This window comes from Cyanistes caeruleus, chromosome 6, assembly GCF_971803275.1.
Source record: "Cyanistes caeruleus chromosome 6, bCyaCae1.hap1.1, whole genome shotgun sequence".
Taxonomy (NCBI): domain Eukaryota; kingdom Metazoa; phylum Chordata; class Aves; order Passeriformes; family Paridae; genus Cyanistes; species Cyanistes caeruleus.
In genome coordinates, this window is record NC_141706.1 from 11,062,273 (window position 1) to 11,087,702 (window position 25,430).

Here is a 25,430-nt window from a genome sequence, read left to right on the forward strand (position 1 = left end):
CTCTGTGTTGCCATAGTTACACAGTAGCCATGAAAATACAGACTCCAGTGTAGAAAGGCAAGCTCAGACTGAGACTCATTTATTTGAAGGTTTTGTCAGCAGAATATCCCCACAAAGTCTTTGTTTTATAACCTTTGAATTCTTGCATTTTAACTCTTTCAACCAACCAAGTGTTGTGCTAAAAGGTGTGTTTTATTTCAGACAAGGGTACTCAAGCTGAATTGATAAATATATAATGGTATAGTTGACTTCTCACTAGTCTTTCCTACTCTTCTTTTTGGTTTTGGGTGGGATGATCCATCATCTTGAGGTGAGGCTAAGGCAACAGTGACATGTTCTCTCCATTTTCTCCATCCTAAAGGCTTCCCATTTTCTTTCCAGAACAGGATCCCTTGCTGGTTATCTTGCTGGCAACAGAAATTTATCCTGGCACTACTCACATGGTGTGATTTCCCATATTAGTGGAAAAAAATAAAAAAATCCAAACAAACAATCAAACAAACAAAAAAAACCCAAAACAACAAAAACCCCCACATGTTCATCAGACTGCAGAGATCTTGGAAGAATCCTGTCAGAAACTATTTATATTAAATTAAAATAAGAGTTTTGAATGTTAACCACCAGGATTTTTTATCAACCAAGTATTTCTAAATATCCATCTCTATTCTATTTGAAATAAGGAGAAGTAATAAGTCCCCCTTACTCTACAGTGCTAAATAAAGAAGAATCAGATTAATATTGCATATCTTGTCTCAGTTTCTTAAGTTCTTTCCTGGAGATACCAGTGGATAAACTGCTATTTTCTTTACCACTTCTACTGAAAGTGTTTTTATATACTACCACTCCCCACCTCAAAAAAAAAAAAAAAATAAAAAACTACCACTATTCCAAATGTTTTGTATTAAAACATTTCAGGTATGTCTCCTTCACATAAAGCAATACTTGCTTGAGTAGTCGCATAGTTGAACCCCTCTGTAGAAGCAGAGTGAGAAAAATGCTTTCAGAAGTTGTAGTCTTTCAGCTGAGATCAAACAGTGCCATTTGGTACCTCCAAGTACAGGGCTGCTGACTTGAGCTTTTACTTGGTGGGATACAGTACCTGATCTGGAGGCACCAGTCTGCCTGGTTACTGCCATCAGGTTACAGCTTTCACAGATGACCTAGTCCCAGCAGAAAGTCTTGACCTCTCGCTTTTTCAGCGCTTTAGAGGTTAATTTTGTTGAGGGATCAGATTTCTTTCCAGGGGAAGTTTCTGATGATCACCTTCTAGCTGGGTTTTACTTTCCAGTGTCTCTCAGAGCTGCTGTATGTGGAGGGGTCTGTTGGAAAACAGCCTTGCTCCAACTTTTTTTCAAAGTATCTTCCTAGATAGTCAAGTTACAGGCTGGTTTATTTAAGGGGGGGTATTGGACGGTAGCCTAATGAAGGTATCAACCTGCAAAATAAATTTGAGCCCCTTTCCTGGAATTCTTCATGGGCAACAAAGTGGAGAAGTACTTTGGCTGGGCAATATTGCAAGGTAAGAGATTTTCTGCACTTTTGAAAGCATGGGAATGTGTTGTGTTGCACCTTTGAGTAAGGAGGTTTAGCTTTGCAAATACTGGCAGCAGTGGAAACACATTAGATGATGGATAAATCTGAGCAGCTTTCTCTCTGCACTGTTTCTTTTCAATTGCTGTATGATGCATTAAATCAATACCTTTTCAATAGATTGCAAATATTTGAATAACATGATAAAAAATTTCCTGTGTGAGAACAGACAGCTATTGCTGTGTTTGCTTTTTCTGGCTTAATTTTGTGATTCTGTGGGGTTTATTGATACTCAAAGGCTGCAATCTAGCCGGCTATCTTTCCACTAGTGTTGCAGGCTTTTAGCCTCAGAAAACTATGGAGCTTTGTTACATTTTAGCACTGTAAGTCTGTTTTCTTTGCAAAGGCGGAACCTCTGTGGGAATGAGCTCACCTTGAAAGGAAACAAAGGCATGTGTGGGTCTGTTTCAGGCCAGATTCCAGCCCAGATTGCACTTGCTTTTCAGTACATAGTATCCAGTTCTTCTCACTTCTGTGCAAACTTCTGGTAGCTTCCTGATTCGTCTGAGTAAGGTTGTAAGATCCCTTTCCTTTTTGTAGTTCCTTCCAAATAAGCTGAATTTTAAAGGCTCACGTGAACCAGGAGTCATTTGTACTATCTAGAATGTTGCAGTTCTGCTAGGGCAAAAAAGCTGCTTTCAGGGTTGGTAGTAGCTGACATTTTCCACACAGCAAAGAATAAATTATTTTACTTGATTATGAGTCTGTTTGTTCTGTAAATCATTGGTGTGATAACAACTGTTGTTTTTCAGTGGCTTGGCTTCCTGAGGGATAGTGCTGTGCCCTATGATAAAATTAACACTTTTTTTATAGCCAAGTTCATCTTTTATCTTAAGGCATATTTCAGCAGGCTGTCATGCATTCAGAAAGACAATTTCTGTTTTTCGCCTCTTTTTCTGATGGGAGAACCGTGAGCATTATCTTTGTCTCCATGTGGTCAGCTGTAGCTGATGCTGCTGTGAAATAGGAGCAATTCTCATGTGTGAAATCAGATTTACTGGGCACAGGTTATGGCCTTGATCAATTTATGTAGAAGCTTTGCAGTGTCTTCTGAGTAGGGAAAAGCATAATAGTGAGTGGGAATTGCTCTGAGTCTTCATGCACGTATGTCTTGTCTTCAGTTTGTGCCTGTGTGTTTCTTGCTTGGGGTTGCAGTCTGCAGACCTAAAGGATTTGCACTGGTGTCAGTGGTGGAGTTACAGTGTTAGGATGGATTAAAAGAAGATGGGAAGCGAAGGAGCCGTATTCTGCCTGCCAGCTGTAGCTTTTGGCTCTGGGGGTGTTCATTATCTACCTCTTCCTGGGTGAGGATGTCCAGTGGTCCCAGCTGGCGACTTGTTCTGGGGCAGTGGGTGACTGAGTGACCCTGATCAGGAGGCAGATGGCCACGGGGCAGGTGGGTCCAGCCCCTTGAGTCTTTCAAAAGCACACTCATCAACAGGGAATTTAAGTGCATCTTGCATAGTTTTGTTTCCATAGTGTCCTTCATTCCTTTCCTTTCATATTTTTGTTACATCAGTCCTGTAAGAATTTAGCTAATCTATTCTTTTTCTTCTCCTTGGTATTTAACCCTGTTTTTATTATGTTTTGGAGCCTCTGGCCTCTGCTTTGGAGCAGCTGCCAGGTACGAGTAACTGCTGCTGAGCTGCTGAGCTCTCACCAGCTACCACTGGGCTGGAGGAGCTTGAGGTGGGTGTCAGAAACTCTGTCAATGTGTCCAGTGGATGTTTTCCTCTTCTTTAAGTCTTAAATTGTGTCTTTGTACGAGGAGGTGATGTGATCCAGAGTGTCTCCAGGGGGAGAAGTAGTAAGAGAGAAGTATTGGTAAGTAAGGTAGGGTAAGAAACCTGGACAGTCAAGTCTGGTTTTCACTCTATCCCCTGGGCAGGCTGCCTTCTCTGTCTGCCTGTAGTGAGGAGGTGTTTGGGCAGGGACCTTGCTGAGTGGGAGTTGGAGGCATATTGCAGTGGTGACCTACACCCAGATCTTTGCCAGGGGCCTCCTCCCCATTTTCTCATCCCCTCATCCCGGGGGAGACTGCAGGGAATTAGGGCAGTCCATTGCTGCGTCCCCAGCAGTCTGGGCTTGACCTCTGGGTTTCTTCAATCCATTGGTGTCACATCAACACTTTACAGGGATTTATTTTTTGGAAGGCACCCGAGGCTTTGTATGTAAACACGTATTTCTGACTTTGATTAGAAGACTTTTCTCAGCACTTCTTACTGTCATGGAAACAAAGGCAGAACAAACAAAGTATTCTTTTTTAATGTGATGACTGAGATTTAACACTGATGTTATTGTGATATGAAGACCCTGATTTTGTTTCTGGCTTTCTCTGGTGTCATTATAGTGACATAGACATGACCATCATAGACATGAGCATCACTCCCATGGCTTCCAAAGCAGGGAGGTGAGAGTGAAGTTGACCAAAGGGTGCTCTGTGCACCCAGTTTGGAGCTGGTCTGTTAAAAGCTTTATAAACACAGTAAGTCTTCAGACAGAATAGTAGGTGGGAAAACATAGTTTATAGGTTGTGAGTGCATGAAAAAGGGGCTGGCAGCTGATTGTAGTAGTGTACACTAAATTTTTCAGATGTAGCTGGGAGCTCCTCCAGCACCTGTGTCACATGCAGTACCTTGCTTTTCTCCCCTTCCCTGAGGCTGTGGAGGTACCAGAGGAACCCTGGTTTGTGAGCAATGGCCAAAAAAACAGGTTCTACCAGTCAGGCATTTTGCAATTGAATACAGTTGTGCTGGCAGCTGGCTTGGTGACCCCAGACAGCCATGGGCCAAAGAGGCACTGAGCAAAGTGCGCAGGTGAAGAAGGGGCCTTCGGAATTTCAGCTTCAGAGCAGAACACAATGGTGGAAAGTCAAATCAGTTCATGAAAATCAAAGGTGTTCTAACTCCTTGAGATCAGGTGGATTTTTAAGAGGTCCTCTGTGTGTATGTGTGTGCTCAGCTGTGTTTAAGTTTGTCAATAGCTTGGTCGAATTCCTGGTTAGATTTTAAGGGACAAAATAATAGTTATTTTTATAAAGTTATTGGCACTGATATAAGAAGATTAAATAAGAACATGTGCAGTTTTCTAACTTCTCCAAATCTTTTCTTACCCAAATTTTTCAACACTGAATAATTTTGTTCTTTGAGTTATTCCCTTTGCAAATAGGTATTTTAAATGTAAATCCTGAAACCTTATCTTGGATGAATTCTAAACAGAGCTTGACAAAGAGCTACAGTTCAGCTTGCTGGCAGTAACCCAAATAGTCACTAACATGAAAATGTCTGAGTAGCTCACAGCACACTTCCAGCACTTTAACTCTGCACCAAAAAATGTCATTAAAAGGATTAGATTCTGCTCCAGAAAGAACAACTGGGAAGGCTCTGTATTAATTTTTCCTGGTTTACTTTTCTTGGTCTGGCTTTACTAAGTGTTTCAAGGTAACAGTCTTGTTCCTGGGCTCTGCTTTTCATAAGAAATGAAGTGGTTTATGTTAAATACCTATAGTGAGATGTAAGAAAATAGTAACTGGAGATATGGGGGAGGTGGGTGATTAATGGCAGTGTAAAACACATTAATTAAATTAACTTCTCTTGAGGTAGATTTCCATCCATTCTTTTATAAGTGGTTATGTTTCAGTTTCAGAACAGTTTGAAAAGAAAACTGTGCAAGGGTCTGTGTGTGCTTTCTGGATTTCTGGCCCAGTTCTCACTGCTGCAGGAAATCCCAGAAGAAAAGAGTGGAAACTGCAGTATTTACTGTCTCATGTTATAGCATATTTAATTTTTCCTTTAAAATCTTTGAACATGCTGTGAAGTTTCAATAATTTTGTACCTTGGTCTTACTTCTTCTTGTTGTTGTTCACCTTTCAACTCATAAATAGTTAAATTTTTAAATAGAAGAGGATAATTGCCATGTTTCCACTTGAAATATTGTAGAGCCCCAAGGCACTTTCTTGGACAAACGTATTTTTCAGCAGCTCATTGTAATTTTGGTTTTGAGTGAAGATCCAACAAAATTAAAATCCATACCCATCTGCAGAGAAAGGTGTATTTTCAGACTTCAACAATAGCATTATTTGGAAGGATTTTAATTACTCCTTTGCAAAGAGGGAAGATTTCTGCAGCAAGAGGGGCTGTCCTGAGGATCACAGAATGACTTTGCACGCTGTCCAAGTTGACAAAGAAGAGCCAAATCTGTGGGTGATGATTATGCAGATTGGAAAAGTGCTGATAGACTGTGGAAAAATACAAGTCTAAGCCTAACAGCTTTGCAAACCTGTTTGAAAAAGCAGCTTTGAGCAGTTGATCTGGTGCTGTACGTGGGCGATATATAGTAGCAATGTTGCACTAGGGTGAGCAGAGTGAGGTGGGGAGGCAGAGGAAGGTCCTTGGGGTGCTTGGTTTCATAGAGAGTGGGAGGCAGCGTCATGGCAGTTTTTAAGTGGTGGCAGGGGTGGATTTTAAGTGGGTGGTAGTATAATTTTCATATATAATACATTTAATATTTTATTTAATTTTTTAAAAAATTTTCATTTTTCAGTAATCAAAGTCAAGTTTTCAGGTGATTGATCAAATAAAGAAAGGAAAGTCCAAACATTTCAGCTTCAGGTTATGTTTGAGTAGACTTTTGCTGACATCAGAAATTATTGCAGCAGCTAAATTACAAAGATGCTATCTTGGCTCTGCGAGCCAAGAACACCATAATTACGGCTGTTAGATGCCCCATTCTGCTTCCTCACTTTTGACTTTAACCATCAAGGCACTGGATCAAGGTAAAAATGAACTAATTTATGTGGAGGGATTGGGGTGGTTTCAAGAACAGCATGAAACAAATGCCTCAGTTTGGTGATGATTACTGTCCCCTGGAGGAGCCACAGCCTTAGCCAGAATGTGTGGCATTGCTTTTTAGCTGCATATGTTGAATGCTCATAAAGTGATTTGCATTGGCATCTAGTTTACAGAGTTCAGTGAATTCTACCAGCCTTCTCTAGTGCTAATTCAAAGGGCAGCATCAGTAGTTGTTTATGTAGGTATACCAAATTATTTATTTCTTAAGGTGTTTTCACGTTCTCTTACATGCTGTTGTTCTTTCTAGCTAGAGACTCAGCACTCCCACCCTTCTTCTGAAGTGATATTTTTTAAATAAAGCTAAAGCTATCTGAGTTTAGACAGGTATGTGGGTTTACACATACTGCCTTGTCAGAACAGCTTGGGCACCAGTGTCACCAGTATACCCATGAGAGCTGTGTCGTTTGGCTTGTGGCACCCAAAATCTATCCAGGCATCTATCTTCGGAGCTCAGAACAGCTAATATTTTATTTTTTTTTATTTAGTAACAGATATAGTAAGCTTGAAAATGAGTAGTTGGAGTAGTTCATTGTTTCCACCAGAACATAAAGGACATAAAGCCCAGGATACACACAAGGGGAAACCACAACCATCAATGTATTCAGGTGCATGTTTCTACCTTTGTCCTCAGGCACATGTACCAGTTCAGAAGGGCACTCAAATATTTTCATAATGCCTTAGATTGCCCAACTGAAGCCAACAGGACTGTCTGATGCCAGAAAAACTACTTATGATTAACATTAAACACATTCTTTAGATGTTGATGAACTGGGGCCTGTGGTAGTTTAAAAATTGTGAGTGCTTGAAAATAAATTGTTTCAGTTTCTATACATTTAAGATGGGACTAGGAGTCACACAGAGGAAAATTAAATTTTTTTTTTTTTTTTTGCCCACTGCCATATTTCCATAAGAAGGAAATAAAACTATTAAATACAGAAAGCATTTGCATTGATGATATTATTACTGTTACGATTGTTATTTTATTTTAGGTTCAGATATAGAAAATAAGTTTGTTGATACACAAAACTTTGGAAACCCTGGAGCATATTTTTTTATTCAGTAATTTTATTAACTGTTTTGTAACCTTATTTGTAGACTTACCTAGGAATTGTAATTGCCTTATGTGATAGGTTTGGAAAGAGAAATGAATATCAGTTATAGGACATTTTTTTCAAAACTGAAATTTAGAAGTAATACGGCTTTCAGTATTTTGCCTTGTGATATTTAATTGCCTATTCTAAAAAAAAAGTGCTTCAAAGAAGTCTTTCAATCCTTTTCTGGATTTTCAAGTCCCCCTAACATTTCTTGGCATAGGCAACACATCTTTCATTCAGTTATGCTGGAAAAGATATTTCAAAATGGCAAATAAAACAGGTGTGTCAAATCTGCCTGTCTGGCTTTCTCAGATTCAGGAGGTCTCACACTGTGAGTTTTATTTTAATATGGATTTCTATTTTGTATTGCAATGGATTCCCTTTAACCCAAATCTGAGAAAGGCAAATCTGGGAAAAAAATTTATCTTTCCTTTGAATTGTGGTATCACCAATACTGTAGACTGCAGCATTCCTTTCCAGTCATGAGAGCTGGAGTGTCTGCAGGCTTATCAAATAGCGTTTGGAAAATCTTGGAAATCCTGTAACTGGGACACTCCTGAAAGTCAGTCAGAGCTGGCAGGAGTGAATTCTCATGAACTGGAGAAAACCAGATGAAGGGTGACCCCAAGGCTTCATCACAGAGAGCCTGTGGCAGGGGCCAGCAGTGTGTCCCTGTCCCTCCCCATTCCTGTTCTCTGCCAGCAGAGTGGCTGAACATCCCAGATTTCCTTTCTTGGCTTGCTGGAGCTGTTGATCTGAGCTTCCCAGCTGGCTTATCCACAGGGATATGGGAGAAGGGGAACAACTAACTGTGCTGACACATTGATGAGGACCTTCACTGGAAACAGAGCAGTCAGCAAGGAGCAACTGCCAGCAATAACCCTTCCTGTGACATGCAGAGGAGGATGTCCCCATGGCCACACTTCATTTATGGTTCAGCAAATTGTGCTGCTCTTCAAGCTGTGCTCAGTTCCCTAAAAGGCCTTGTACAGATATGGGTGAACTCCCAAGTAAGAAAATGCAATTAAAATTATTAAAGCAGCATTAAAAGTCATGCAGGAAGGTGTTTTGTAGTGCTAAGTGGGAAAAAAATGAAATGCCTTTCATTTCAAAGCTGACAAAGTTTATATAGAAAGGCGATAGTAAATCAGTGGTGAAATGATGAATAAAGATCAAGCAAACAGATAGGTTGCCTTTCTTTACACAGTTCTCTTAACACAGGTTAAGACAGTTCAGGTGTTCAGGTTTAAATGCATATATTAACTGCTCAGTATATTAGTTTGTGAATATAGCTTTCACTGCCCAGCCAGAAACTTCACTGCAATCTCTTTGTTACAAGTTTGTAAAGCAAACAGAAATGCAACATGGAAAAGAGCCTGGAGCTCCCAAAATCTGGAGCTGAGATTCTAGATGTTGTTTGTCCAGCGACGCATTTCTCATTTACTGGGAAACGTTGAAGCTATCGCATCCTGGAAGAAGGTCCTGAATAGTTGCTCTTCTTGAAAAGTGTGGTGCAACGCAGGAGGGTTATCGGTCATCTGAAGGACTGAACTTCTAGTTGCTAATTTTGTGAGGCTGTTGATGCTGTTGATGGTAGATTCAGGTTGTTGCCCAGGTTTGTGAAATACCCAGGTACAAAAAGTTGCTTCAGGCTGAATTTTTTTTTCTTACATTCAAGTTCCATCTCTGTTTTACAGCTTAGCAAGTCAGTGCTATGCCTACTTGGAGATCACAGAATCATAGAATGTTTTGGGGTGGAATCATCTTAAAGATCATCATCTTCTTCCATCCTCCTGCCAAGGGCAAGGGCACCTTCCACTATCCCAGGTCGCTCAGAGCCCCATCCAGCCTGGCTCTGGACACTTTCAGGGATGAGGCAGCCACAGCTTCTGTGGGCGGCTTGTGCTAGGGCCTCACCACCTTCAAATGAAAAACTTCCCTGCTAATATCCCTTCACGCCGCTACTTTCCCCTGCTCTGGGACTGCAGGCACACATTCCAGATGAGTCAGAAAGAGCTGTGTCACTGGTGCCCTTGGCTTGGTGATGGCATACACTGGCATTTTGGGCAAGTGCAAGTGGGCTCAGTGTTGTAGAAATAATACTTTTCCTTTTGAATAATGTCTTGTCTTCTGACCCTTTTTTTCTCCCTCTGTTGTGTTTTTTCTCCAGCTGGGATGACAGCAGCTCTGTCAGCAGTGGGATCAGTGACACCATAGATAATCTCAGTACCGATGACATTAACACCAGCTCCTCTATCAGCTCCTATGCCAACACACCTGCCTCCTCCCGCAAGAACTTAGATGCACAGGTAAGAGGTTTGGTTTATTCAAGTAACGTTGATATTTATTATTTTCACTGGGCAGGAGGTGTAATTGGTTTGGGTTGGTTGAACTTGAGCACACAGCCAGCCTTCAGTGTAGACAGTATCAATAGTACCCACCTTGTCAGCCATGGCATTTACAAATATTTCCTCTATGGATGGAACCTGCAACATCTCTGCCATGGTGATGTCACAAGAATTGGGTCTTGCCTTCCTAGAAAAGCTGCACAGAAACAGATGTAAATGGGATTTTATATAGATTTTTTTTTTAGGTCTAGAAAAGGTATTAGGTTTTTCTCTTAAATAATTGATAAAGTAAACATGAAAATTCAGAAGTTTACACTTTTATCAGAAATGTAAGCATGCTATGCAAATGAAATGGATTTTATTAAATTTCCAGAGCTGTGTGTTATTGAAGGCTTTCTGTGTTTGTAAGTATTTCACAGGAGGATAAACTTTGCCTCCACCAGCAGGATACATGGACATTTTGTGCTCAGACACCACGTATCCAAAGAGGTGGAACAAGTGAAGACATCTGAAATTTTTTTCATCAAATAAACTGTGTAACACAGAGATCTGCACTAATATAAACTGCTTTTTTTTACCAATTGCATAGATTTTTGTTTGGGAAAGTGCAGGACTACAGAGTCCAGCTTTGTTCTTTGTACAGCCTGCTTGAGGGACTCAGATGCTGCGTGCTGAAGCCACTGGGATGTGGTGACCTGGCAGTGCCGCAGGTAGAGGAGAGGGGTGTTGATACGACCTGCTCCTCTGTTTCTTCCCTCTTTTAATCTTCTCCAGTTCTTTTCATCAGTGGATCCTAAATCTGTTTTTGACATCAGTTTTAATGTAGACATGTGGTTGCTGTGAAGTATTGCTCTGTCTCCAGAGCTGTGGTGCAAGCAGAGTAGTCTTTGTTCCCTTGCCATGCAGTGCATTTTTAAGCCTACATGAAGGGTTTCCAGGTAGCCTCTGGTTGCCTATCAGTGACTGCACAGGCACTTGGAACTGCTAATACAAGTCCCATGCAAACTGAGAGGAGTTAAGATCTATCAAGTATGTTTGTCAGTACCTGACAGAGAGTAAGATGGGAAACTAGAAGTATTTTTTGACAATTGTTAGTGTCTCAACATTGTAATACTGTTGGGATGAAAAAAGGAAGACTTAGGGAGATGTGACTAAACATTAACCTAAGGGAAAAAATATAGAAACTCATATGACTTCTATCTTCTGATGGATCAGATTCTTGGAAACACCTCTGAGAGATCAAAATCTATGTTGACAAACTCCTCTTCCTCCTCCACAACTGTTACAGTATCCAAGAGGGTGCAGACAGACACCAGAAGAAAAGCTGCTGGAGCTTGCTCAGGCAGTAGAGTGTAGTTATTGGCAGAGGAAGCTGGGAGCCAAGAACGTACAAGTTGTGTTTGCAATTTTTTGGTGTGATGTGTGTCTCTGACCTGCTTCTCTCCTCAGTTTTCATGAATGGCAATCTTTATTCCAGGTATTCTGTTATCTGCAAATTATTGCCTGTAAAATAGTTCATTTTCAGTGGAACAAACTACCTGAATCTTGTCAGCCAAGGGAATGAAAAGAGCTTGGCGTGCTGAAATGCGCAGCTTGCAGGGTTAGTTTTTTGCTGCCAGTTGTAGACCTCAGAGCGCATGATGCAGTGAATGTTGCAGAGACACCTTTTCTGTCTTTCCTGAAGGATTCTGTGATGGCCAGTGCCCAGGTTTGCCTTCCCCAGGGTGATGAGCCACAAAGGACTAGCACCCATTTGCAGAGAGATGTGGACTTTTCTTCCCAGGATGTCCCTTGCTTTGATTCTCCTTAACAGTAGGCACTTTTGGCCTGCTGTGGTTCTGTCACATCTCTTTGAGGGGGTACAGAAGTTGGATTTCAGATAATTAAGGAGAGAGCTTGAAGCTAATATATGTGCAGCTGGGAGTCCAGGCAAATAATGCAGCAACATCAAAGGGAGAGAGCCTGAACATGTCAGTGTCGGCTGATAAAATCAGTAACTCAGGCAGAATAATCTCTGAAAAGAAAGGCATAGTTGCAGTAGGAAAAAATCTCTGTTGAGAAGCTGATTTTCAGAGCTGATGAGTGTAAGAGCCTGATGAAGAGATGGGGACATCAGACAACTCTTCTTTAAAGCACTGTTTATTCCATAGACTAAGTTACAGCAGTTGGGGGTCATGGGTCAGCCTGCAGCTGCTGGCTATAGGCAAGCCATGTGTCCTGAAGACCATTTAGTTCTGGTTACAATGTATATATTTTTCTTTGCTGAGCATCTTAATACATAAAAATCAGCATCATACACAATACCTTTACATTTACATATAACCTATCAAAACTTCTAAAATTACCATATTATGTTAGTGACTAAGCAATCATATGGGTTAGTAGTTACATGTTAAACTTTGAAACTTATTTTGCAGTGGAAAGTTCTTCTTGCTTTGGTAAAAAACATCTTTCTGTCTGCCTATGCTTTTTTCACTTGGTAGAAAACATGCTTTGTTTGAAGACCACTTAACCTGTTGCACTTTAGCCATAAAACCTCCTTCCAACTGACTAAACCTTTGTTCTAAACCTTCCAACTCAACCAAACTTTGTTCTCTCAGCTGTTTCAGCAATGACTGGCCCTAAAAACATCTTTTATATATCAAAACTTGCTTTCATTTCTAGAGAGCCTTCTACTAAGCATTCATATCTATAAAACTTTTTTGTTAAATTTTCATCCTTCCCAACAGATGAGTACCCATACTCCAGAAGCTGTAGTTTCTCTGATCTTTGAGAAACCAGATTTAAATATGATATTAACTCCATCTTCAGAGACATTCATAGCTGTAGCCCCTTTTTATAGCAATGCAGTGAAGATGTTTGCAAGTTGTTTCTGAGCAAGCTGTTGATGGGAGCCAGCATTTGCCTTACCACATGTTCCATGTCTTGCTGTGATTATGCCAAGTACCAAACTACTTAATGTAGTTGTATGCATTTTGGCACCCTAATGTTTTTCTTTTGTATTGCACAGAATTAGATAAGTTACCTTCATCACAGTTCTACATCTAGTGTGCCTTTAAAGTCACACCATATGCATACTTTAAGGAGAAATTAAGTCCTAGTAGGCATTTAAAAATAACTTATTTAACTGAAATAAGATGGGAGAAAGAGGCCAAGTAATACATTCAATCATATGATGGCAAAAATATCAGAAAATAGAAACGTTCCTTTAAATAGAAAACTGCAGCATCCCTAAGGAGTTGTATAAGACATCTTCTCAGCAAAGATGGGTTTGGTCTGTTCACAGCTTCAGATTTGCAAAACTTTATGAGTGAGTTGAGAAATACTGATGGTTTGCTCCCAGCTCATGCTGGCTGTGTCTTGCCATGACCTCCAGCCAAGCGTATTTCCACTCTCACCCTTCCAGGCGGGTGGAGTTTCAGCTGCAATCCCCAAGCCAGGTTTCACTGTGTTTTGCTTTTAATTCCTTAGTCATGTTTCTGTGCTGTTCTCAGTGTTTAGCATTAAACAGAAATATCTCTGGCTAGAGGGATTCAAAGGTGGAGGTGCAGCATTTCAAAGGCTGCAGGAAAACTTCGGCTGTGGGTGTGGTAGTGGAATGAAATGGAGGAGAGCAAAGGTAGAGAACTTCTTGCAGTGCTGTTCTCTCTGTGGAGACTGTACTAATTTTACAGATTATGGGGTGCGAAATAGAAGGTACAGGAATATTTCCTGTCAGTCAAAACTCTAGAATAAGGCCTTTGCTAACAAGTAGGTGTATTTTTTGTTCTTGAAATCTAACAGTTCATACACACAATTCCAGGCAAGGAGCTTGGAACAAGATACTGAAGTGACCACATGAGGAATGGTGGCTTTGTTAGTTGATTATTTGGTACTTTTTGCCTGTGCTCTCTTCCAGGATCTGTCAATGTAGGACATGTTTGCATGAAATAGTGATTTTGGAGAGGCACAGGACATAGGAACAGTCACACTGTGAATTTATTACACACCTACTGATGGTCAGAAATAGAAAGGTGACCCACCAACCCCAAACCTGGCAGGCATAGGAAGAGAAGGGAGTTAGAAAGCAGAGATCCACTCAAGCCTACACTGTTGCTCTCTTTGAATGGAGAGGCAGGGAAACAACATTTGTGTAGCACGAAGGAAGTACAAGAATATATTATCCATAAATCCATAATTCAAACTGCATGTTAGTCTAATGACTCAATATGTAGATAAATTACCCAAGCCCTGTTTCCCAACTGAATAAAGACCATTGTGATATGTGGTGCCAGCTTTCACACACTGATTGCTTAACTAGTTTTTCAGGCTTTAAAAAAAACATAATTGCAGTAAAAAGCAGAGGAAATTCAACCACAGTTCCCCTAAATTCTTTAATATTAATGGTGTGATCTGATAGGAAAAGTCATAAACTTAAAACCTTCTTTAGGAACTTAAAAATAAAAGCTGAAAAGCATGGTAAATAATCTTACAGTTTCTCCTGTGCTGTGTTTTTCTGATTGTCTAAAGGGAACAAAACTGTGAGCTTCATAATGCTTTGGGATATTTAAAATAATTTCCTTTCAAATGAATTAATTCCTTTTACTTGCCACACAGTTCTGAGCACATTCATATTGTGCTGAGGCTGCAGGGCAGAGGTGGCACTCAACACCACACCAAAACCCATCAGCCCATACTTGGGAACTGCACAGTCAAGTGTTGAATTGTCAGTCTCTTTCACGGTGCTGTGGTCATTGGCGAGCACTTCAGCTATGAATTTTTTTATCCCGAACAGGGTCGAATGTGGGGATATTTGTCATTTGTGCCTGATCACAAAATGGTTGGTTTTTGTTTACCACATTTGCCAAATTTGATCAACAGCATTTGACTGGACTAGAATTCTGAAAGAATAATCATTAGCAGTGTAAAGTGTTAATGTGTGGTGAATATATAAAATATTCACATATATAGATATATAAAATATTCACGTATATAGGGTAATATATTTAATTTCAGCATTTCTGAGATTTTGGCAAAGGCTTGCTAATGAGAAATTTTTCTATTTGACATTGAGCTTAGTGAAATTCTTCATAAGAGACTGGTAGCAGAATCAGTCTGTGCAGTGAGTCAGGGAAGAACAGTCTTGCAGAGAAACTAAGGGAAATTTATGTATTGAAGTCAGTCTTGAGTATTGTTAGAAAGCTTTTCTTCAGTTCTTGGGTGTCCTTCTACTATGTTAGGTTAGAATTAACAGCATTCCATATATTTGGATCTGTTCCAAAAGCTGCCTCCTCATGCTTTGGAGATCAGATTGCCAGACAAGAGATAAGAAAGAAGCAGGAACAAAGGAAGTCTGGCTGCACAGGTTTGAAATGCTTTTTTGGCATTGCAGTAAAAGGGTCTGTCAGAAATTAGAGATGGAGGATTATAAATGTCATGGAGCTGAGTACGTTCTTTATAAATCAAGAAGGGTTTTTTTTTTATTTATTCCAAGAGCATGGCTGTTGCATTTTTTGTATTTTTCTCACAAAGCATATTTATAAAAAAGTCATTTCTGGGGTTAATTTCTTGCTGTGACATTTCTTCATCGAAGTCATGTCATGTTTGTTGGTACTCAGAGATGACTGCTGAGCTGATTAATCAGGTTGATGGTTCTTACTTAGGAAGCTTCTTAAAAGAAAGACTTGCTCTGAAAGTTGTCTTGCAATTCCTTATCTAGACTGATGCAGAAAAGCATTCCCAGGTGGAACGGAATTCCTTATGGTCCAGTGATGAAGTCAAGAAATCCGACGGGGGATCTGATAGTGGCATAAAAATGGAGCCGGGATCTAAATGGAGGCGGAATCCTTCTGATGTGTCAGATGAGTCTGATAAAAGCACTTCTGGTAGGAAGAACACTGTTATTTCCCAGACGGGCTCCTGGCGACGGGGCATGTCAGCTCAGGTTGGCATTACCACACCAAGGCCTAAACCTTCAACTGCCCCAGGCACATTAAAGACACCTGGAACAGGTGAGAAAAGGCTTAAGATGTAAACAAGCCAAAAAGTGTGTTCAGTGTGAAAACAGTTTAAATACTTTGCAGAGGCAGAACCTGAACTTCAGGTAATCCTGTCTGTATTTTTAGGCATTGATTTAACCTAAGCAGCATCTTGTATATCCACGTTTCTATTTCTGTCTGAAAATGTGTATTTCAGATTAGTACACCCTGCCAGTTGTTTTCATGAAAATTCTGGTCTTAAGCCGAGCTATTTATTTGGCAGAGTGTTGTTGTGTGAAGAATAAATAATATAGTTTTAGTTTTTGAAGTCACTAGAACATACAATATATATATGTATGGTTGAGGAGTTTGGGGTTTTTTTCCTCTTACTAAACAAATGTATTTCTTTATACTAAACATGATTTCTGGCTTTTCTTGAAGTATATTAATGATTTTAGCACTTGCAGATACGTGAATGAAAATGGATTGAATTTGCATAATCAAGCAATATAATTTAATACCTCTCTTTTTATTAGGTTTTGTACACAATTGTATATGAAAAAGTTAAAGTTAGATACTGTCTTGAGCAATACAAATGTTTTAACAATGCCTTTGAGGGAAATTATGCTATCAACCTAACACTACTAGTGTGTAACGATAGAAATTATCAACCTGTGATAGCTACAGAGGGAAACTTTTTTTCTTATCTGTCACTATTATGTAAGGCTGTTCTGCTTTTCATATTCTTGACAGCAAAGGCACCCCATACTTTCTTTGGCAAGTCTGCATGTGTAACTCACTCGAGTGGCATGTAAGTTCAGTGCAGACTAGATCATAACTTTGAACCGCACTCCAGTGGCTAACACGCTTTTGCTTCTCATGCTGCTTTGAGTTTCATCATTTGCTTGATGTTTTCAAGTCATTAAATATTAGAATTCTTTTTCTATTTTTGTAGGGAAAACTGATGACGCCAAGGTATCAGAAAAGGGTAGACTATCTCCTAAAGCTGGACATGTTAAACGTTCCCCATCAGATGCAGGACGCAGCAGTGGTGATGAATCCAAAAAGCTTCCCACAAGTAATTCTAGGACAGCTGCTGCTAATGCTAATACATTTGGATTTAAGAAACAGAGCGGGTCAGCCGTAGGCATGACCATAATCACTGCCAGTGGGGCAACTCTCACCAGTAGATCGGCTACCTTGGGAAAGATCCCCAAGTCATCTGGACTCATGGGTAGGACCACTGGTCGGAAGACTAGTGTTGATGGCTCCCAGAACCAGGATGATGGCTACTTAGCACTTAGTGCACGAACTAATCTTCAGTACCGTAGCTTACCCCGGCCCAGTAAATCCAGTAGCAGAAGTGGAGCTGGGAATAGATCTAGCACAAGTAGCATAGACTCCAACATAAGCAGCAAGTCAGCTGGTTTGCCTGTCCCTAAAATCAGAGAACCTGCCAAGGTAATCCTTGGAAGCTCTCTGCCAGGATTAGTCAACCAGACTGATAAAGAGAAAGGGATTTCGTCTGACAACGAAAGCGTGGCTTCATGTAATTCTGTTAAAGTGAACCCTGCATCACAGCTGGCTGCTAGCGGAGCTCAGAGTACCCACCAGCAAGGAGTCAAGTACCCCGATGTGGCTTCTCCCACTCTGCGCAGGTAGGCAACAAATTCCTCGGTTGTGCAGTGGTGTTAGTGGGAGCTGAATGAGCAGGACTCTGCCAGCCAGGCCTGGCTGGCTTTGGTGCAGCACTTACTATTTAGTGTCCTACTTCAAGGTCTTTGTACTTACATTTAATTTTACATAAATAGTTTGGCCAGTGTTGTGGATACTTAGGACATGATGTGACAGCAGCAGAAGTCTAACATTTAGGAAAAAAAACCAAACCTGTCTGGCAGAAAGTTTGGCAATTACGATTTGAGTCTCCTTGTTGCAGAAACCATACCTGAAGACTTTTACCCATGCAGATATCACAGGGATAAGAACTTTCTTACCTGAAGGTTCCTGAAGAGTTCTTGCACAAATGTATATGTAATAAACCTGGAAATATTCTAGTCGTGGATCAAATTGTAAACCAACAACCGGAGGGTTATCTCAGGTTTTCATGACAGTGGCATTGACCTGCGATGCTTAGATCCATCCAAAGCAAACTATCATAAGTTGTATGGATCAGCCCAGTATGTTGCAAGACCCAACATTTTAGCCTGTGTAGAAGAACCTTAAATAAAGTTACTGTCTAAGCTGGGTTAAATTTTATTATTTTAATACTATTTTTTGGACAAAAATCCTATCTGTGTTCTATTTCTCCAGGAGCACCCCACACATTAACATTAACAAATAGCTGGTGAGGAGGTAGTTTCTTGATGCAGTGTATGTCAAAGCCTTGATATTGGTAAAAAATTCTGTTAATATTATTTTTCAACAGAATTTGAGTAGCTTGTCTGTTTCAAGTTGCAGTGTTTTGCATTTCATTTTGTCGTGACGCCCATATTACCCATACAGTTATGCTCCATCATTCTGCTTCCAGTGATGTGAGAAAGCCACATTCCATCTGAAGCACCAGTGCAAGCATAATGGATGTGATGGCAGCTTAGGCTGATGCTGTAAACTGTTTTTAGATGGGTGTTTTTATATAAAGAGTCTGTGTGAGGATAATTGAAGATACTTTATTTTTGTACCTGGTTAGCAATAGATAAGCCATGTACTTTGGAACATGTAATTTTCATCAATGGCTACTTAAAAACTCCAGTAGGCCTTTCACTTCTGTAAGATACACAATGAGAAATGCAGATTTACAGTGTTTTCAGTGATTTCAGTGTGCCTCAGACACATTGGCAGGAATGTGATTGGGAATTTTTTTATTACTAAAAAGCTACATTGATGGCTGTGTAATTGAAATGCTGCATTAGAAATACATGAAACTTCAAAGAGCAGACACTGAAGCTGAATTTAACTATTCTCTCATTTGATTTACAATTTCACACTTGAATTTTCACCAGCCTTTCAAATTTGTCATGTGTTGAAATGCGTCAGAGTTGAATTGGACCTCATCTGATATTGCTGATTTCTAGGATGACAGCGAAGATTTTGAGCATAATTTTCATAGTCAGTTGAGTTGCAGACATTTTTTGCATGTTTCCTCTTGGTCTTATTTTTTTTTTGGTATTACACAGTGAATTAGTGAATTAGAATCTATACCTTTGTAATGATACAGACTTACCTATAAGTTTGTGAGTATATGTAACTTCCATGTTGTCATAAACAGGGAGTAGCTTAAAAAACATTGTAAAACTGTTGTATGGGTGTTCAGGATTTTTTAAGCTCTGGGATCCTTTCTTTAAGAGTGGTTTCCCCAGTGCAGCTGAAGAGATTGTATGCTCTGGCACAAAAATACCTTAGGGAATACTCTAAGCTAGTATAACTGCTGAAGGCCATGCAGTCATGGACTGTTTTAGGTGGGAAGGGACCTTGAAGATCATCTCATTCTGACTCCCCTGCCATAGGCAGGGACACCTTCCACTATTCCAGGTGGCTCAGAGCCCCAGGTCAGCCTGGCCTTGAACACTTCCAGGGATGGAGCAGCCACAGCTCCCCTTGGAAGCCTGTACCAGGAACTCACCACCCTCACAGGGAAGAATTTGTTCTTAGGTCTGATCTAAACCTGCTCTCTCAGTTGGAAGTGTTATCCAGGTGCCTTGTGGCAAGTACGCAGCAGCAGCTGCTCAGCTCAGGTGTGTTCCAGGCACTGGAGCTGCAGGAAGCACCTGTGCAGTGTGGACACTGCTGTTGGGCAGCACTGGGCTTGCTCCAGGTGTGCTGCAGGTGCCCAGCTGTAACGCAGCCTGTGTTTCTGGGAAGTGATGGACAAAGTGACTTAGTGTCCATGTATCCAACAACCTGGGCATACTCCAAAACAGCAGAGGTTCTGCCTGGTGCACACCCACCCCTAAGACTTGAGGAACACTTATATGGAAGTGCTGTAGTCCTCTATTCTGAGAAGTTTCCCCCACAGTACTCCACAGTGAATGAACGTTAAAAGAGCAAATCCATACAGGTATGTGTGGGGAAATCTAAGGTTCCAAAGGTAGTTACAGGAGCCAACTGGTAGAAACAAAAGCAATGTTTTTGGATGGGTGTTTGAAGCTGGAGTGGAAGATACACTTCCTTCCTAATTTTGAAGATTGGTTTTGGAATGATTGATAATTTAGTCCAAGGAATGTTTACTACTAAGGCACTTGGGCACTTCTGAGAAGTTTCCCATTGACTGTTTATGAGGGAACTGGGGTCTTTGCATCCTTGGCAGTGCAGCTGCATCACAGGCAGCAGTAATGCTGTGATCAGCCTCCTCCATCCCCTCCCTCCCCAAGTTCTGGAGCTCGCTTAGTGTTTCACTAGCCAGTTCCAGATACCAAAAATCAGGTAACATCACATTCTCCACTAAAAAAATACAGTTTCCAGACAGCTTGGCTCATGGAATGAAATAAGCCTACATTTGGTAAAATGAGTGCATTGTTGCATCCCAGCAAAAGCTGCTTCTGTGCAGAGATTTGCGCAAATTTGGTGATTTGTGCAGAATTTACCTCATCAGTAAGCTTTCAATCTCTAGTATTCCATACATCAGATTGTTTCTCTGGTATTCTTTTTCCTTAAGGAACAGGAGATTTTATTATTGTATCTTAGTTCTGTGAAGCTGTATTTTAGCTTTGTGAAAGTAGTGGTTGATGATTCAAAGATAACACATCTGAGATAGATTTGAAGCTGTTGTAGTTGCCTCTGGGCTTTATTGAAAGGGACAACGAAGACAAGGAAATTATAAATGTATAGTTGCATATGTACAATCTAGTCATGTACTCAATACTGGTTTTCTGAAGCTGATATATATGGTCTAGATATAAGATATCATTGTGTTTACTATTCCATTTTATGTATTTTTCATGCTGTCTTCTTTTTTACAGACTTTTTGGTGGCAAGCCTAGTAAACAAGTTCCCATCACAACAGCTGAAAATATGAAAAACTCAGTAGTCATCTCCAACCCTCACGCTACCATGAACCAGCAGGGTAATCTTGACTCCCCATCTGGCAGTGGTGTGCTGAGTAGTGGGGGCAGCAGTCCCCTTTATGGTAAAAACACAGATCTCAACCAGTCTCCACTAGCTTCCAGCCCCAGTTCTGCACACTCAGCTCCTTCCAACAGTTTGACATGGGGTACCAACGCTAGTAGCTCTTCTGCAGTTAGCAAGGATGGCATTGGATACCAGTCTGTCAGCAGTCTTCACACCAGCTGCGAATCCATAGACATCTCCCTGAGCAGTGGAGGTGGGCTGAGCCATAACTCCTCCAGTGGCTTGATTCAAGCCTCCAAGGATGATTCTCTGACTCCCTTCATCCGAACCAACAGTGTTAAGACTACGTTGTCTGAAAGGTTTGTGGGTTTTTCTCTTGTTTCCATATATTTGTATCTCAGGTGGGAATGAAGCCCTGCCAGCAGTAGCCAGCACTGCAGACAGAGATCAAGTAATGCCTCTTACCAGTTAATGCACATAACTCTAGGACTAGAACATAAAGATAAGTTATTTCAGGAGAAAAGCAGGAGGATGGGTTCAGATGAGGTTTTTAATTTGCTGTGACAGCCAATGTGACAGCTTGTTTTTGCTACCAGATGGTACCTAATACTTGAATTTTGCATCATTGGTTATCTTTCCAAAGATCTTCTGTTAATTGAGCTGATAGTGATATTTAAAAAGCCTCCGAATTTTGATTTGAAAAGTCAACTGTTTCCTGTTAAACTTTTTGATTATAGAATTTGACAACTTTCAAACTGGAGGTGATGCTGAAAAGACAAGTCCCCATCTCCATAGTCGCTTGATCCCTTCTCATCCTCTCCCTGCTGCCTTATCCCATCTCCAATTGCTCCCTACAATATTTTAGCACAAGCATTCATGTGAATGCGTGGTGAATCCTATTAGAAGCTGGATCCAAGTGAAAAACAGTCAGCTGAATTGTATTTCAGATTGACCAGTTCCCCAGCTCTGTATGCGATGAGATTCACTGGTACCTGTGTGGACACAGGGTAGGACCTGAGAGGAGGCTGAGCAGGGAGGAGGGAGCAGGGCTTTTCCAGCATCGGAGCTGCATTGGTGGCACACTGAGCTGACACTGGGGTGAACTTGGCAATGGTCTCTGAGGGACCCCTTGTAGATGGCAGTAGAACCCTTCCAAGCACTGGAAATCAGCTACATCCTGATGTATAGTGATGAGTTCAGGTATCAAGATTTTTGTAGCTGTGTCTCAGTGGAGAAAATTGCACCTGAATGTAATGTTCTGACAGTTTGGAGTTCGGATTGTGTTTTATTGTAATGCCCTTTTTTTTCTCTCATCTTTTCATTCTAATACTCCTTCTCTTGTTTTCTGTCTTGTTGAACTGCTCTTTCCAGCCCTCTTTCTTCCCCTGCTGCTAGCCCCAAATTCTGCCGAAATACTTTGCCCAGGAGACAGGACAGGTAATGCTGTCTCAGGACAGTAGTACGCTCAAGGCTGTAGGTTTTGTTGCCCATCTCAGTGAAGCAAATTGTTTTGTGCCAGGCTGTGCTCAATTGAGCTGTGTTCAGTCTGCTGTGTTCATCATCCAGGTGTGAACTGACACAAAGACATGCCAGTGAGAGTCCCTGTAAACACCCATCTACCCACTCAAATCAATCTGGAGAGGGGCATGCAGCACAGGTGGCATGTTTTTGGTGTTGCTGTTGTTTCTGAGAATGTCCTTTGGTTTGGGGGTGTATTTTTAACCCACCCTTCATATCTTTCCAAAAGGCAATTTGTTAATCATGCCCTTTTTTTTTTCCCTTACAAATATAAACTCTCACTAGCATTTCAGCATTCCTCTGGCATGCTGCTTTTCTCACTGCCTTTCTGGCCTGTCCTTTTTGTCGTGAAGTCCCTTTGTCATTTAGTGTCATCAGTCTCTTACTGCAGCTTGGCTCATGAGTGTTTTCCAAGTACTTAGGTACATTCATTCTTGTACAAATGAATGCTGAAATTAGGAAAAGATGACACAAATCTAAACATTCCAGCTCACTTTTGCTCACTGATGTATACTGTAACTTAGCTATAAGGGTTGTCATGTAATTAATTTACTTAAGCATGGGGATATTTTTTAAAAAACAAATTAACAGGCTCTGCTCATCAGTTGTAAAAACATAAACAGAAATAGCTGAGCTTTGGGTGACTGATTGGTCCATTTTACTTTGCTAATGGAACTTAGGCTAAGATTTGAAAATTTAAAGTCTGGGCTCAATACCTCTGTACATTCCCTAAATGGTGTCTGCTGAAAGAAATGATGGGAAGATGGTTTGGACTTGAAGATTCCCATTGGGTTTCACCAACAGCCTGCTGAAAAGGCTATTTTTAAAACACCCATTTGATGTTTGAAGAGCCATTTTTGTTCACTGTGGGTAGGAGAAACAGTGAAATGATGTTGTGAACAGATGTGGTGCATTGGCATGGTACCAGCTGCATGTTTGTGCAAACCCCACCTGGGTGAGGAGGTCTGTGCATGTTTCTGTAGGGAGGCCCCAGCACCTTTTCCTCTGAAAAGGTGATGCAGATGTTTGTACGTCCTTCGTCCTGATCTTATTCCTTCCCTTTTGTTCTTCTCTGAAGTTCTTTTCTTTTAACTTTCCTGCAGTGACCCACATCTTGATAGGAACACTTTGCCTAAGAAGGGACTCAGGTATTGGTGTTTCCACGTGGTTTAACATCTTTTGTGGTGCCTTTGGAATTTGCTTTGTGTTTCTGTTGTGGCTGGTGGTGATGGTCGCAGTTTGCAAGAGGTGGCAACAGTACTCTTTCTTTTTTCCTTCTTTCTTGCTTTCTTGCTTTCTTGCTTTCTTGCTTTCTTGCTTTCTTGCTTTCTTGCTTTCCTTCAGTCCTCAAAGAAAGCCATTGACAACTGTGCTTTTTTCATCCAGTGGCCTCTCTGCTTGAGCAGAAATTGTCTTTTGTTGGCTTAATTGCTGAAAAGCATCTTGAACCATACCTGGGCTTGATTTAAAAACAATGATGTTGCTGTTTCTGTGGCTGTTACATGGAATGACCTAAGACTGTTTTTTAACCCTGGGAACCTTGGTGTTGTTATATAAACAGAAAAGATTTACAAGATCATGCCAAACCTTTCAGGATGAAATTGGATATATTAATTAAAAAAAACAGAACAACAACTTGCATCAGAATACCTAAATCTATAGGGCTCTACTCTCATAGAAAATAAAAAAAAAAAAATCAAAATCAAATTAACTTTCAGGAGTTATCTTCTCACATATTTTGTACATCTGTAAAGCAGTGAATTTATAATATACTTCTTTTTTCCCCATTGATACAAGCAATTCTAACCAGAATTACTATTGGCTATGTTAATTAAATGCTTCATGCGTTAGAGAATTTACAGAAGGTATCTTTGACAATTTAGGAAATTGCAGCTTCTGAATTGCTTAATGCAGCTTCTGGGATTGCTGCCTTGGAACTGCAGCTGTGATTTTTTTTCTGTGCTATGCATCTTGTTCTTCACAGCAGCCTTGCACCATGAAGCTGAGTACTAAAAGCCTTTCTTAAAATGGCAATTTGTTTTAATGTTTCTATGGTCCTCAAGTATGTCTCTAATAAATGCTCTCTTCTAAGATAAAAACATTTGAGTGCTGAAGAGGTAGGTGTTAATGCTGAAAACAAAAATAAATCTGTAGTGTGTTAAGGTAACATGGCTATTTAAAGCCCATTTCTAAATAAACTGATTTATATGCAAAGTTTAAGAGATGCAGATTGTCAGGGACTGCTGCTGAAGTATTGAGGCATAAACAGAAGCATGAATGTATTTTTTGGAACAGTTTGACTTTTTAAATCATTGCAGTGTTTCCATTGATTTAAAATAGTCTTAATAAGTGATGTCTTACTGCTGTAGGGTATTTACTTGAAGGGAATCAAATTAATTAAATAGATAGTATCAGCAAATAACAGGCTCTAAGTTTTTGGAAGTAGAGCTAGTAACTCATAAGTATTTGTCGAAAGGCGATGGCATAGCCCAAGACAGACACTGAATTCCATCAGCAGACAAGTGTTTCCATGATGCTCTGGCTGTTGATACCTGTACCCTATCATGAGCTCACATAACACCTATCCTGATATACCTATTTTTCACACATATACACAATAAATTAAGCTTAAGCTGAAGCCAGTGGGTGTTCTGCCACTGATGTTGGCATAGACCATGTTTCTGCTATCTTCATTACCTTCAGAAAAGGCTAAACATAGTCTCCTTTATGATGTTTTAATGTTGTTAGGTTTGAACTAAATGGGATACACCTCCACAGGCCTTATATTAATGTCTCTGGCATATGAAATACTGGGTCACAGCTTGTTGAAAAAAATCCTGATAATGGTTTGGTTGACTTGAATTTGGTTATAATTCAAAATATTTAAATAGTGCTAGAATTTTGGCATTACTTGGGGAAAGGGTTTCCAAGTTACAGTTTTATTTTTAAATCATATGATGTAGCACACACTACCTATTACCCTACAGTGCTACACTGCACAACTTCTAC

General features: G+C 40.4%; 1 protein-coding gene across 5 annotated transcripts in view; it reads left to right on the top strand.

Annotated features, from left to right (window-relative positions):
* The window catches only part of NAV2 (neuron navigator 2), a 204,813-nt gene that overhangs the window by 147,830 nt on the left and 31,553 nt on the right, over window positions 1-25,430 (top strand). For 3 of the 5 annotated variants that reach the window (XM_086893010.1, XM_086893011.1, XM_086893009.1), the window contains 4 exons: window positions 9,705-9,843; window positions 15,581-15,872; window positions 16,795-17,497; window positions 20,795-21,262. In XM_086893010.1, coding sequence (XP_086749136.1) covers window positions 9,705-9,843; window positions 15,581-15,872; window positions 16,795-17,497; window positions 20,795-21,262 — 1,602 coding nt within the window. Of the gene's footprint in view, window positions 1-9,704; window positions 9,844-15,580; window positions 15,873-16,794; window positions 17,498-20,794; window positions 21,263-22,274; window positions 22,341-23,524; window positions 23,570-25,430 lie in introns of all 5 variants that reach the window. The other 2 variants (XM_086893008.1, XM_086893005.1) reach the window with 1 other exon arrangement.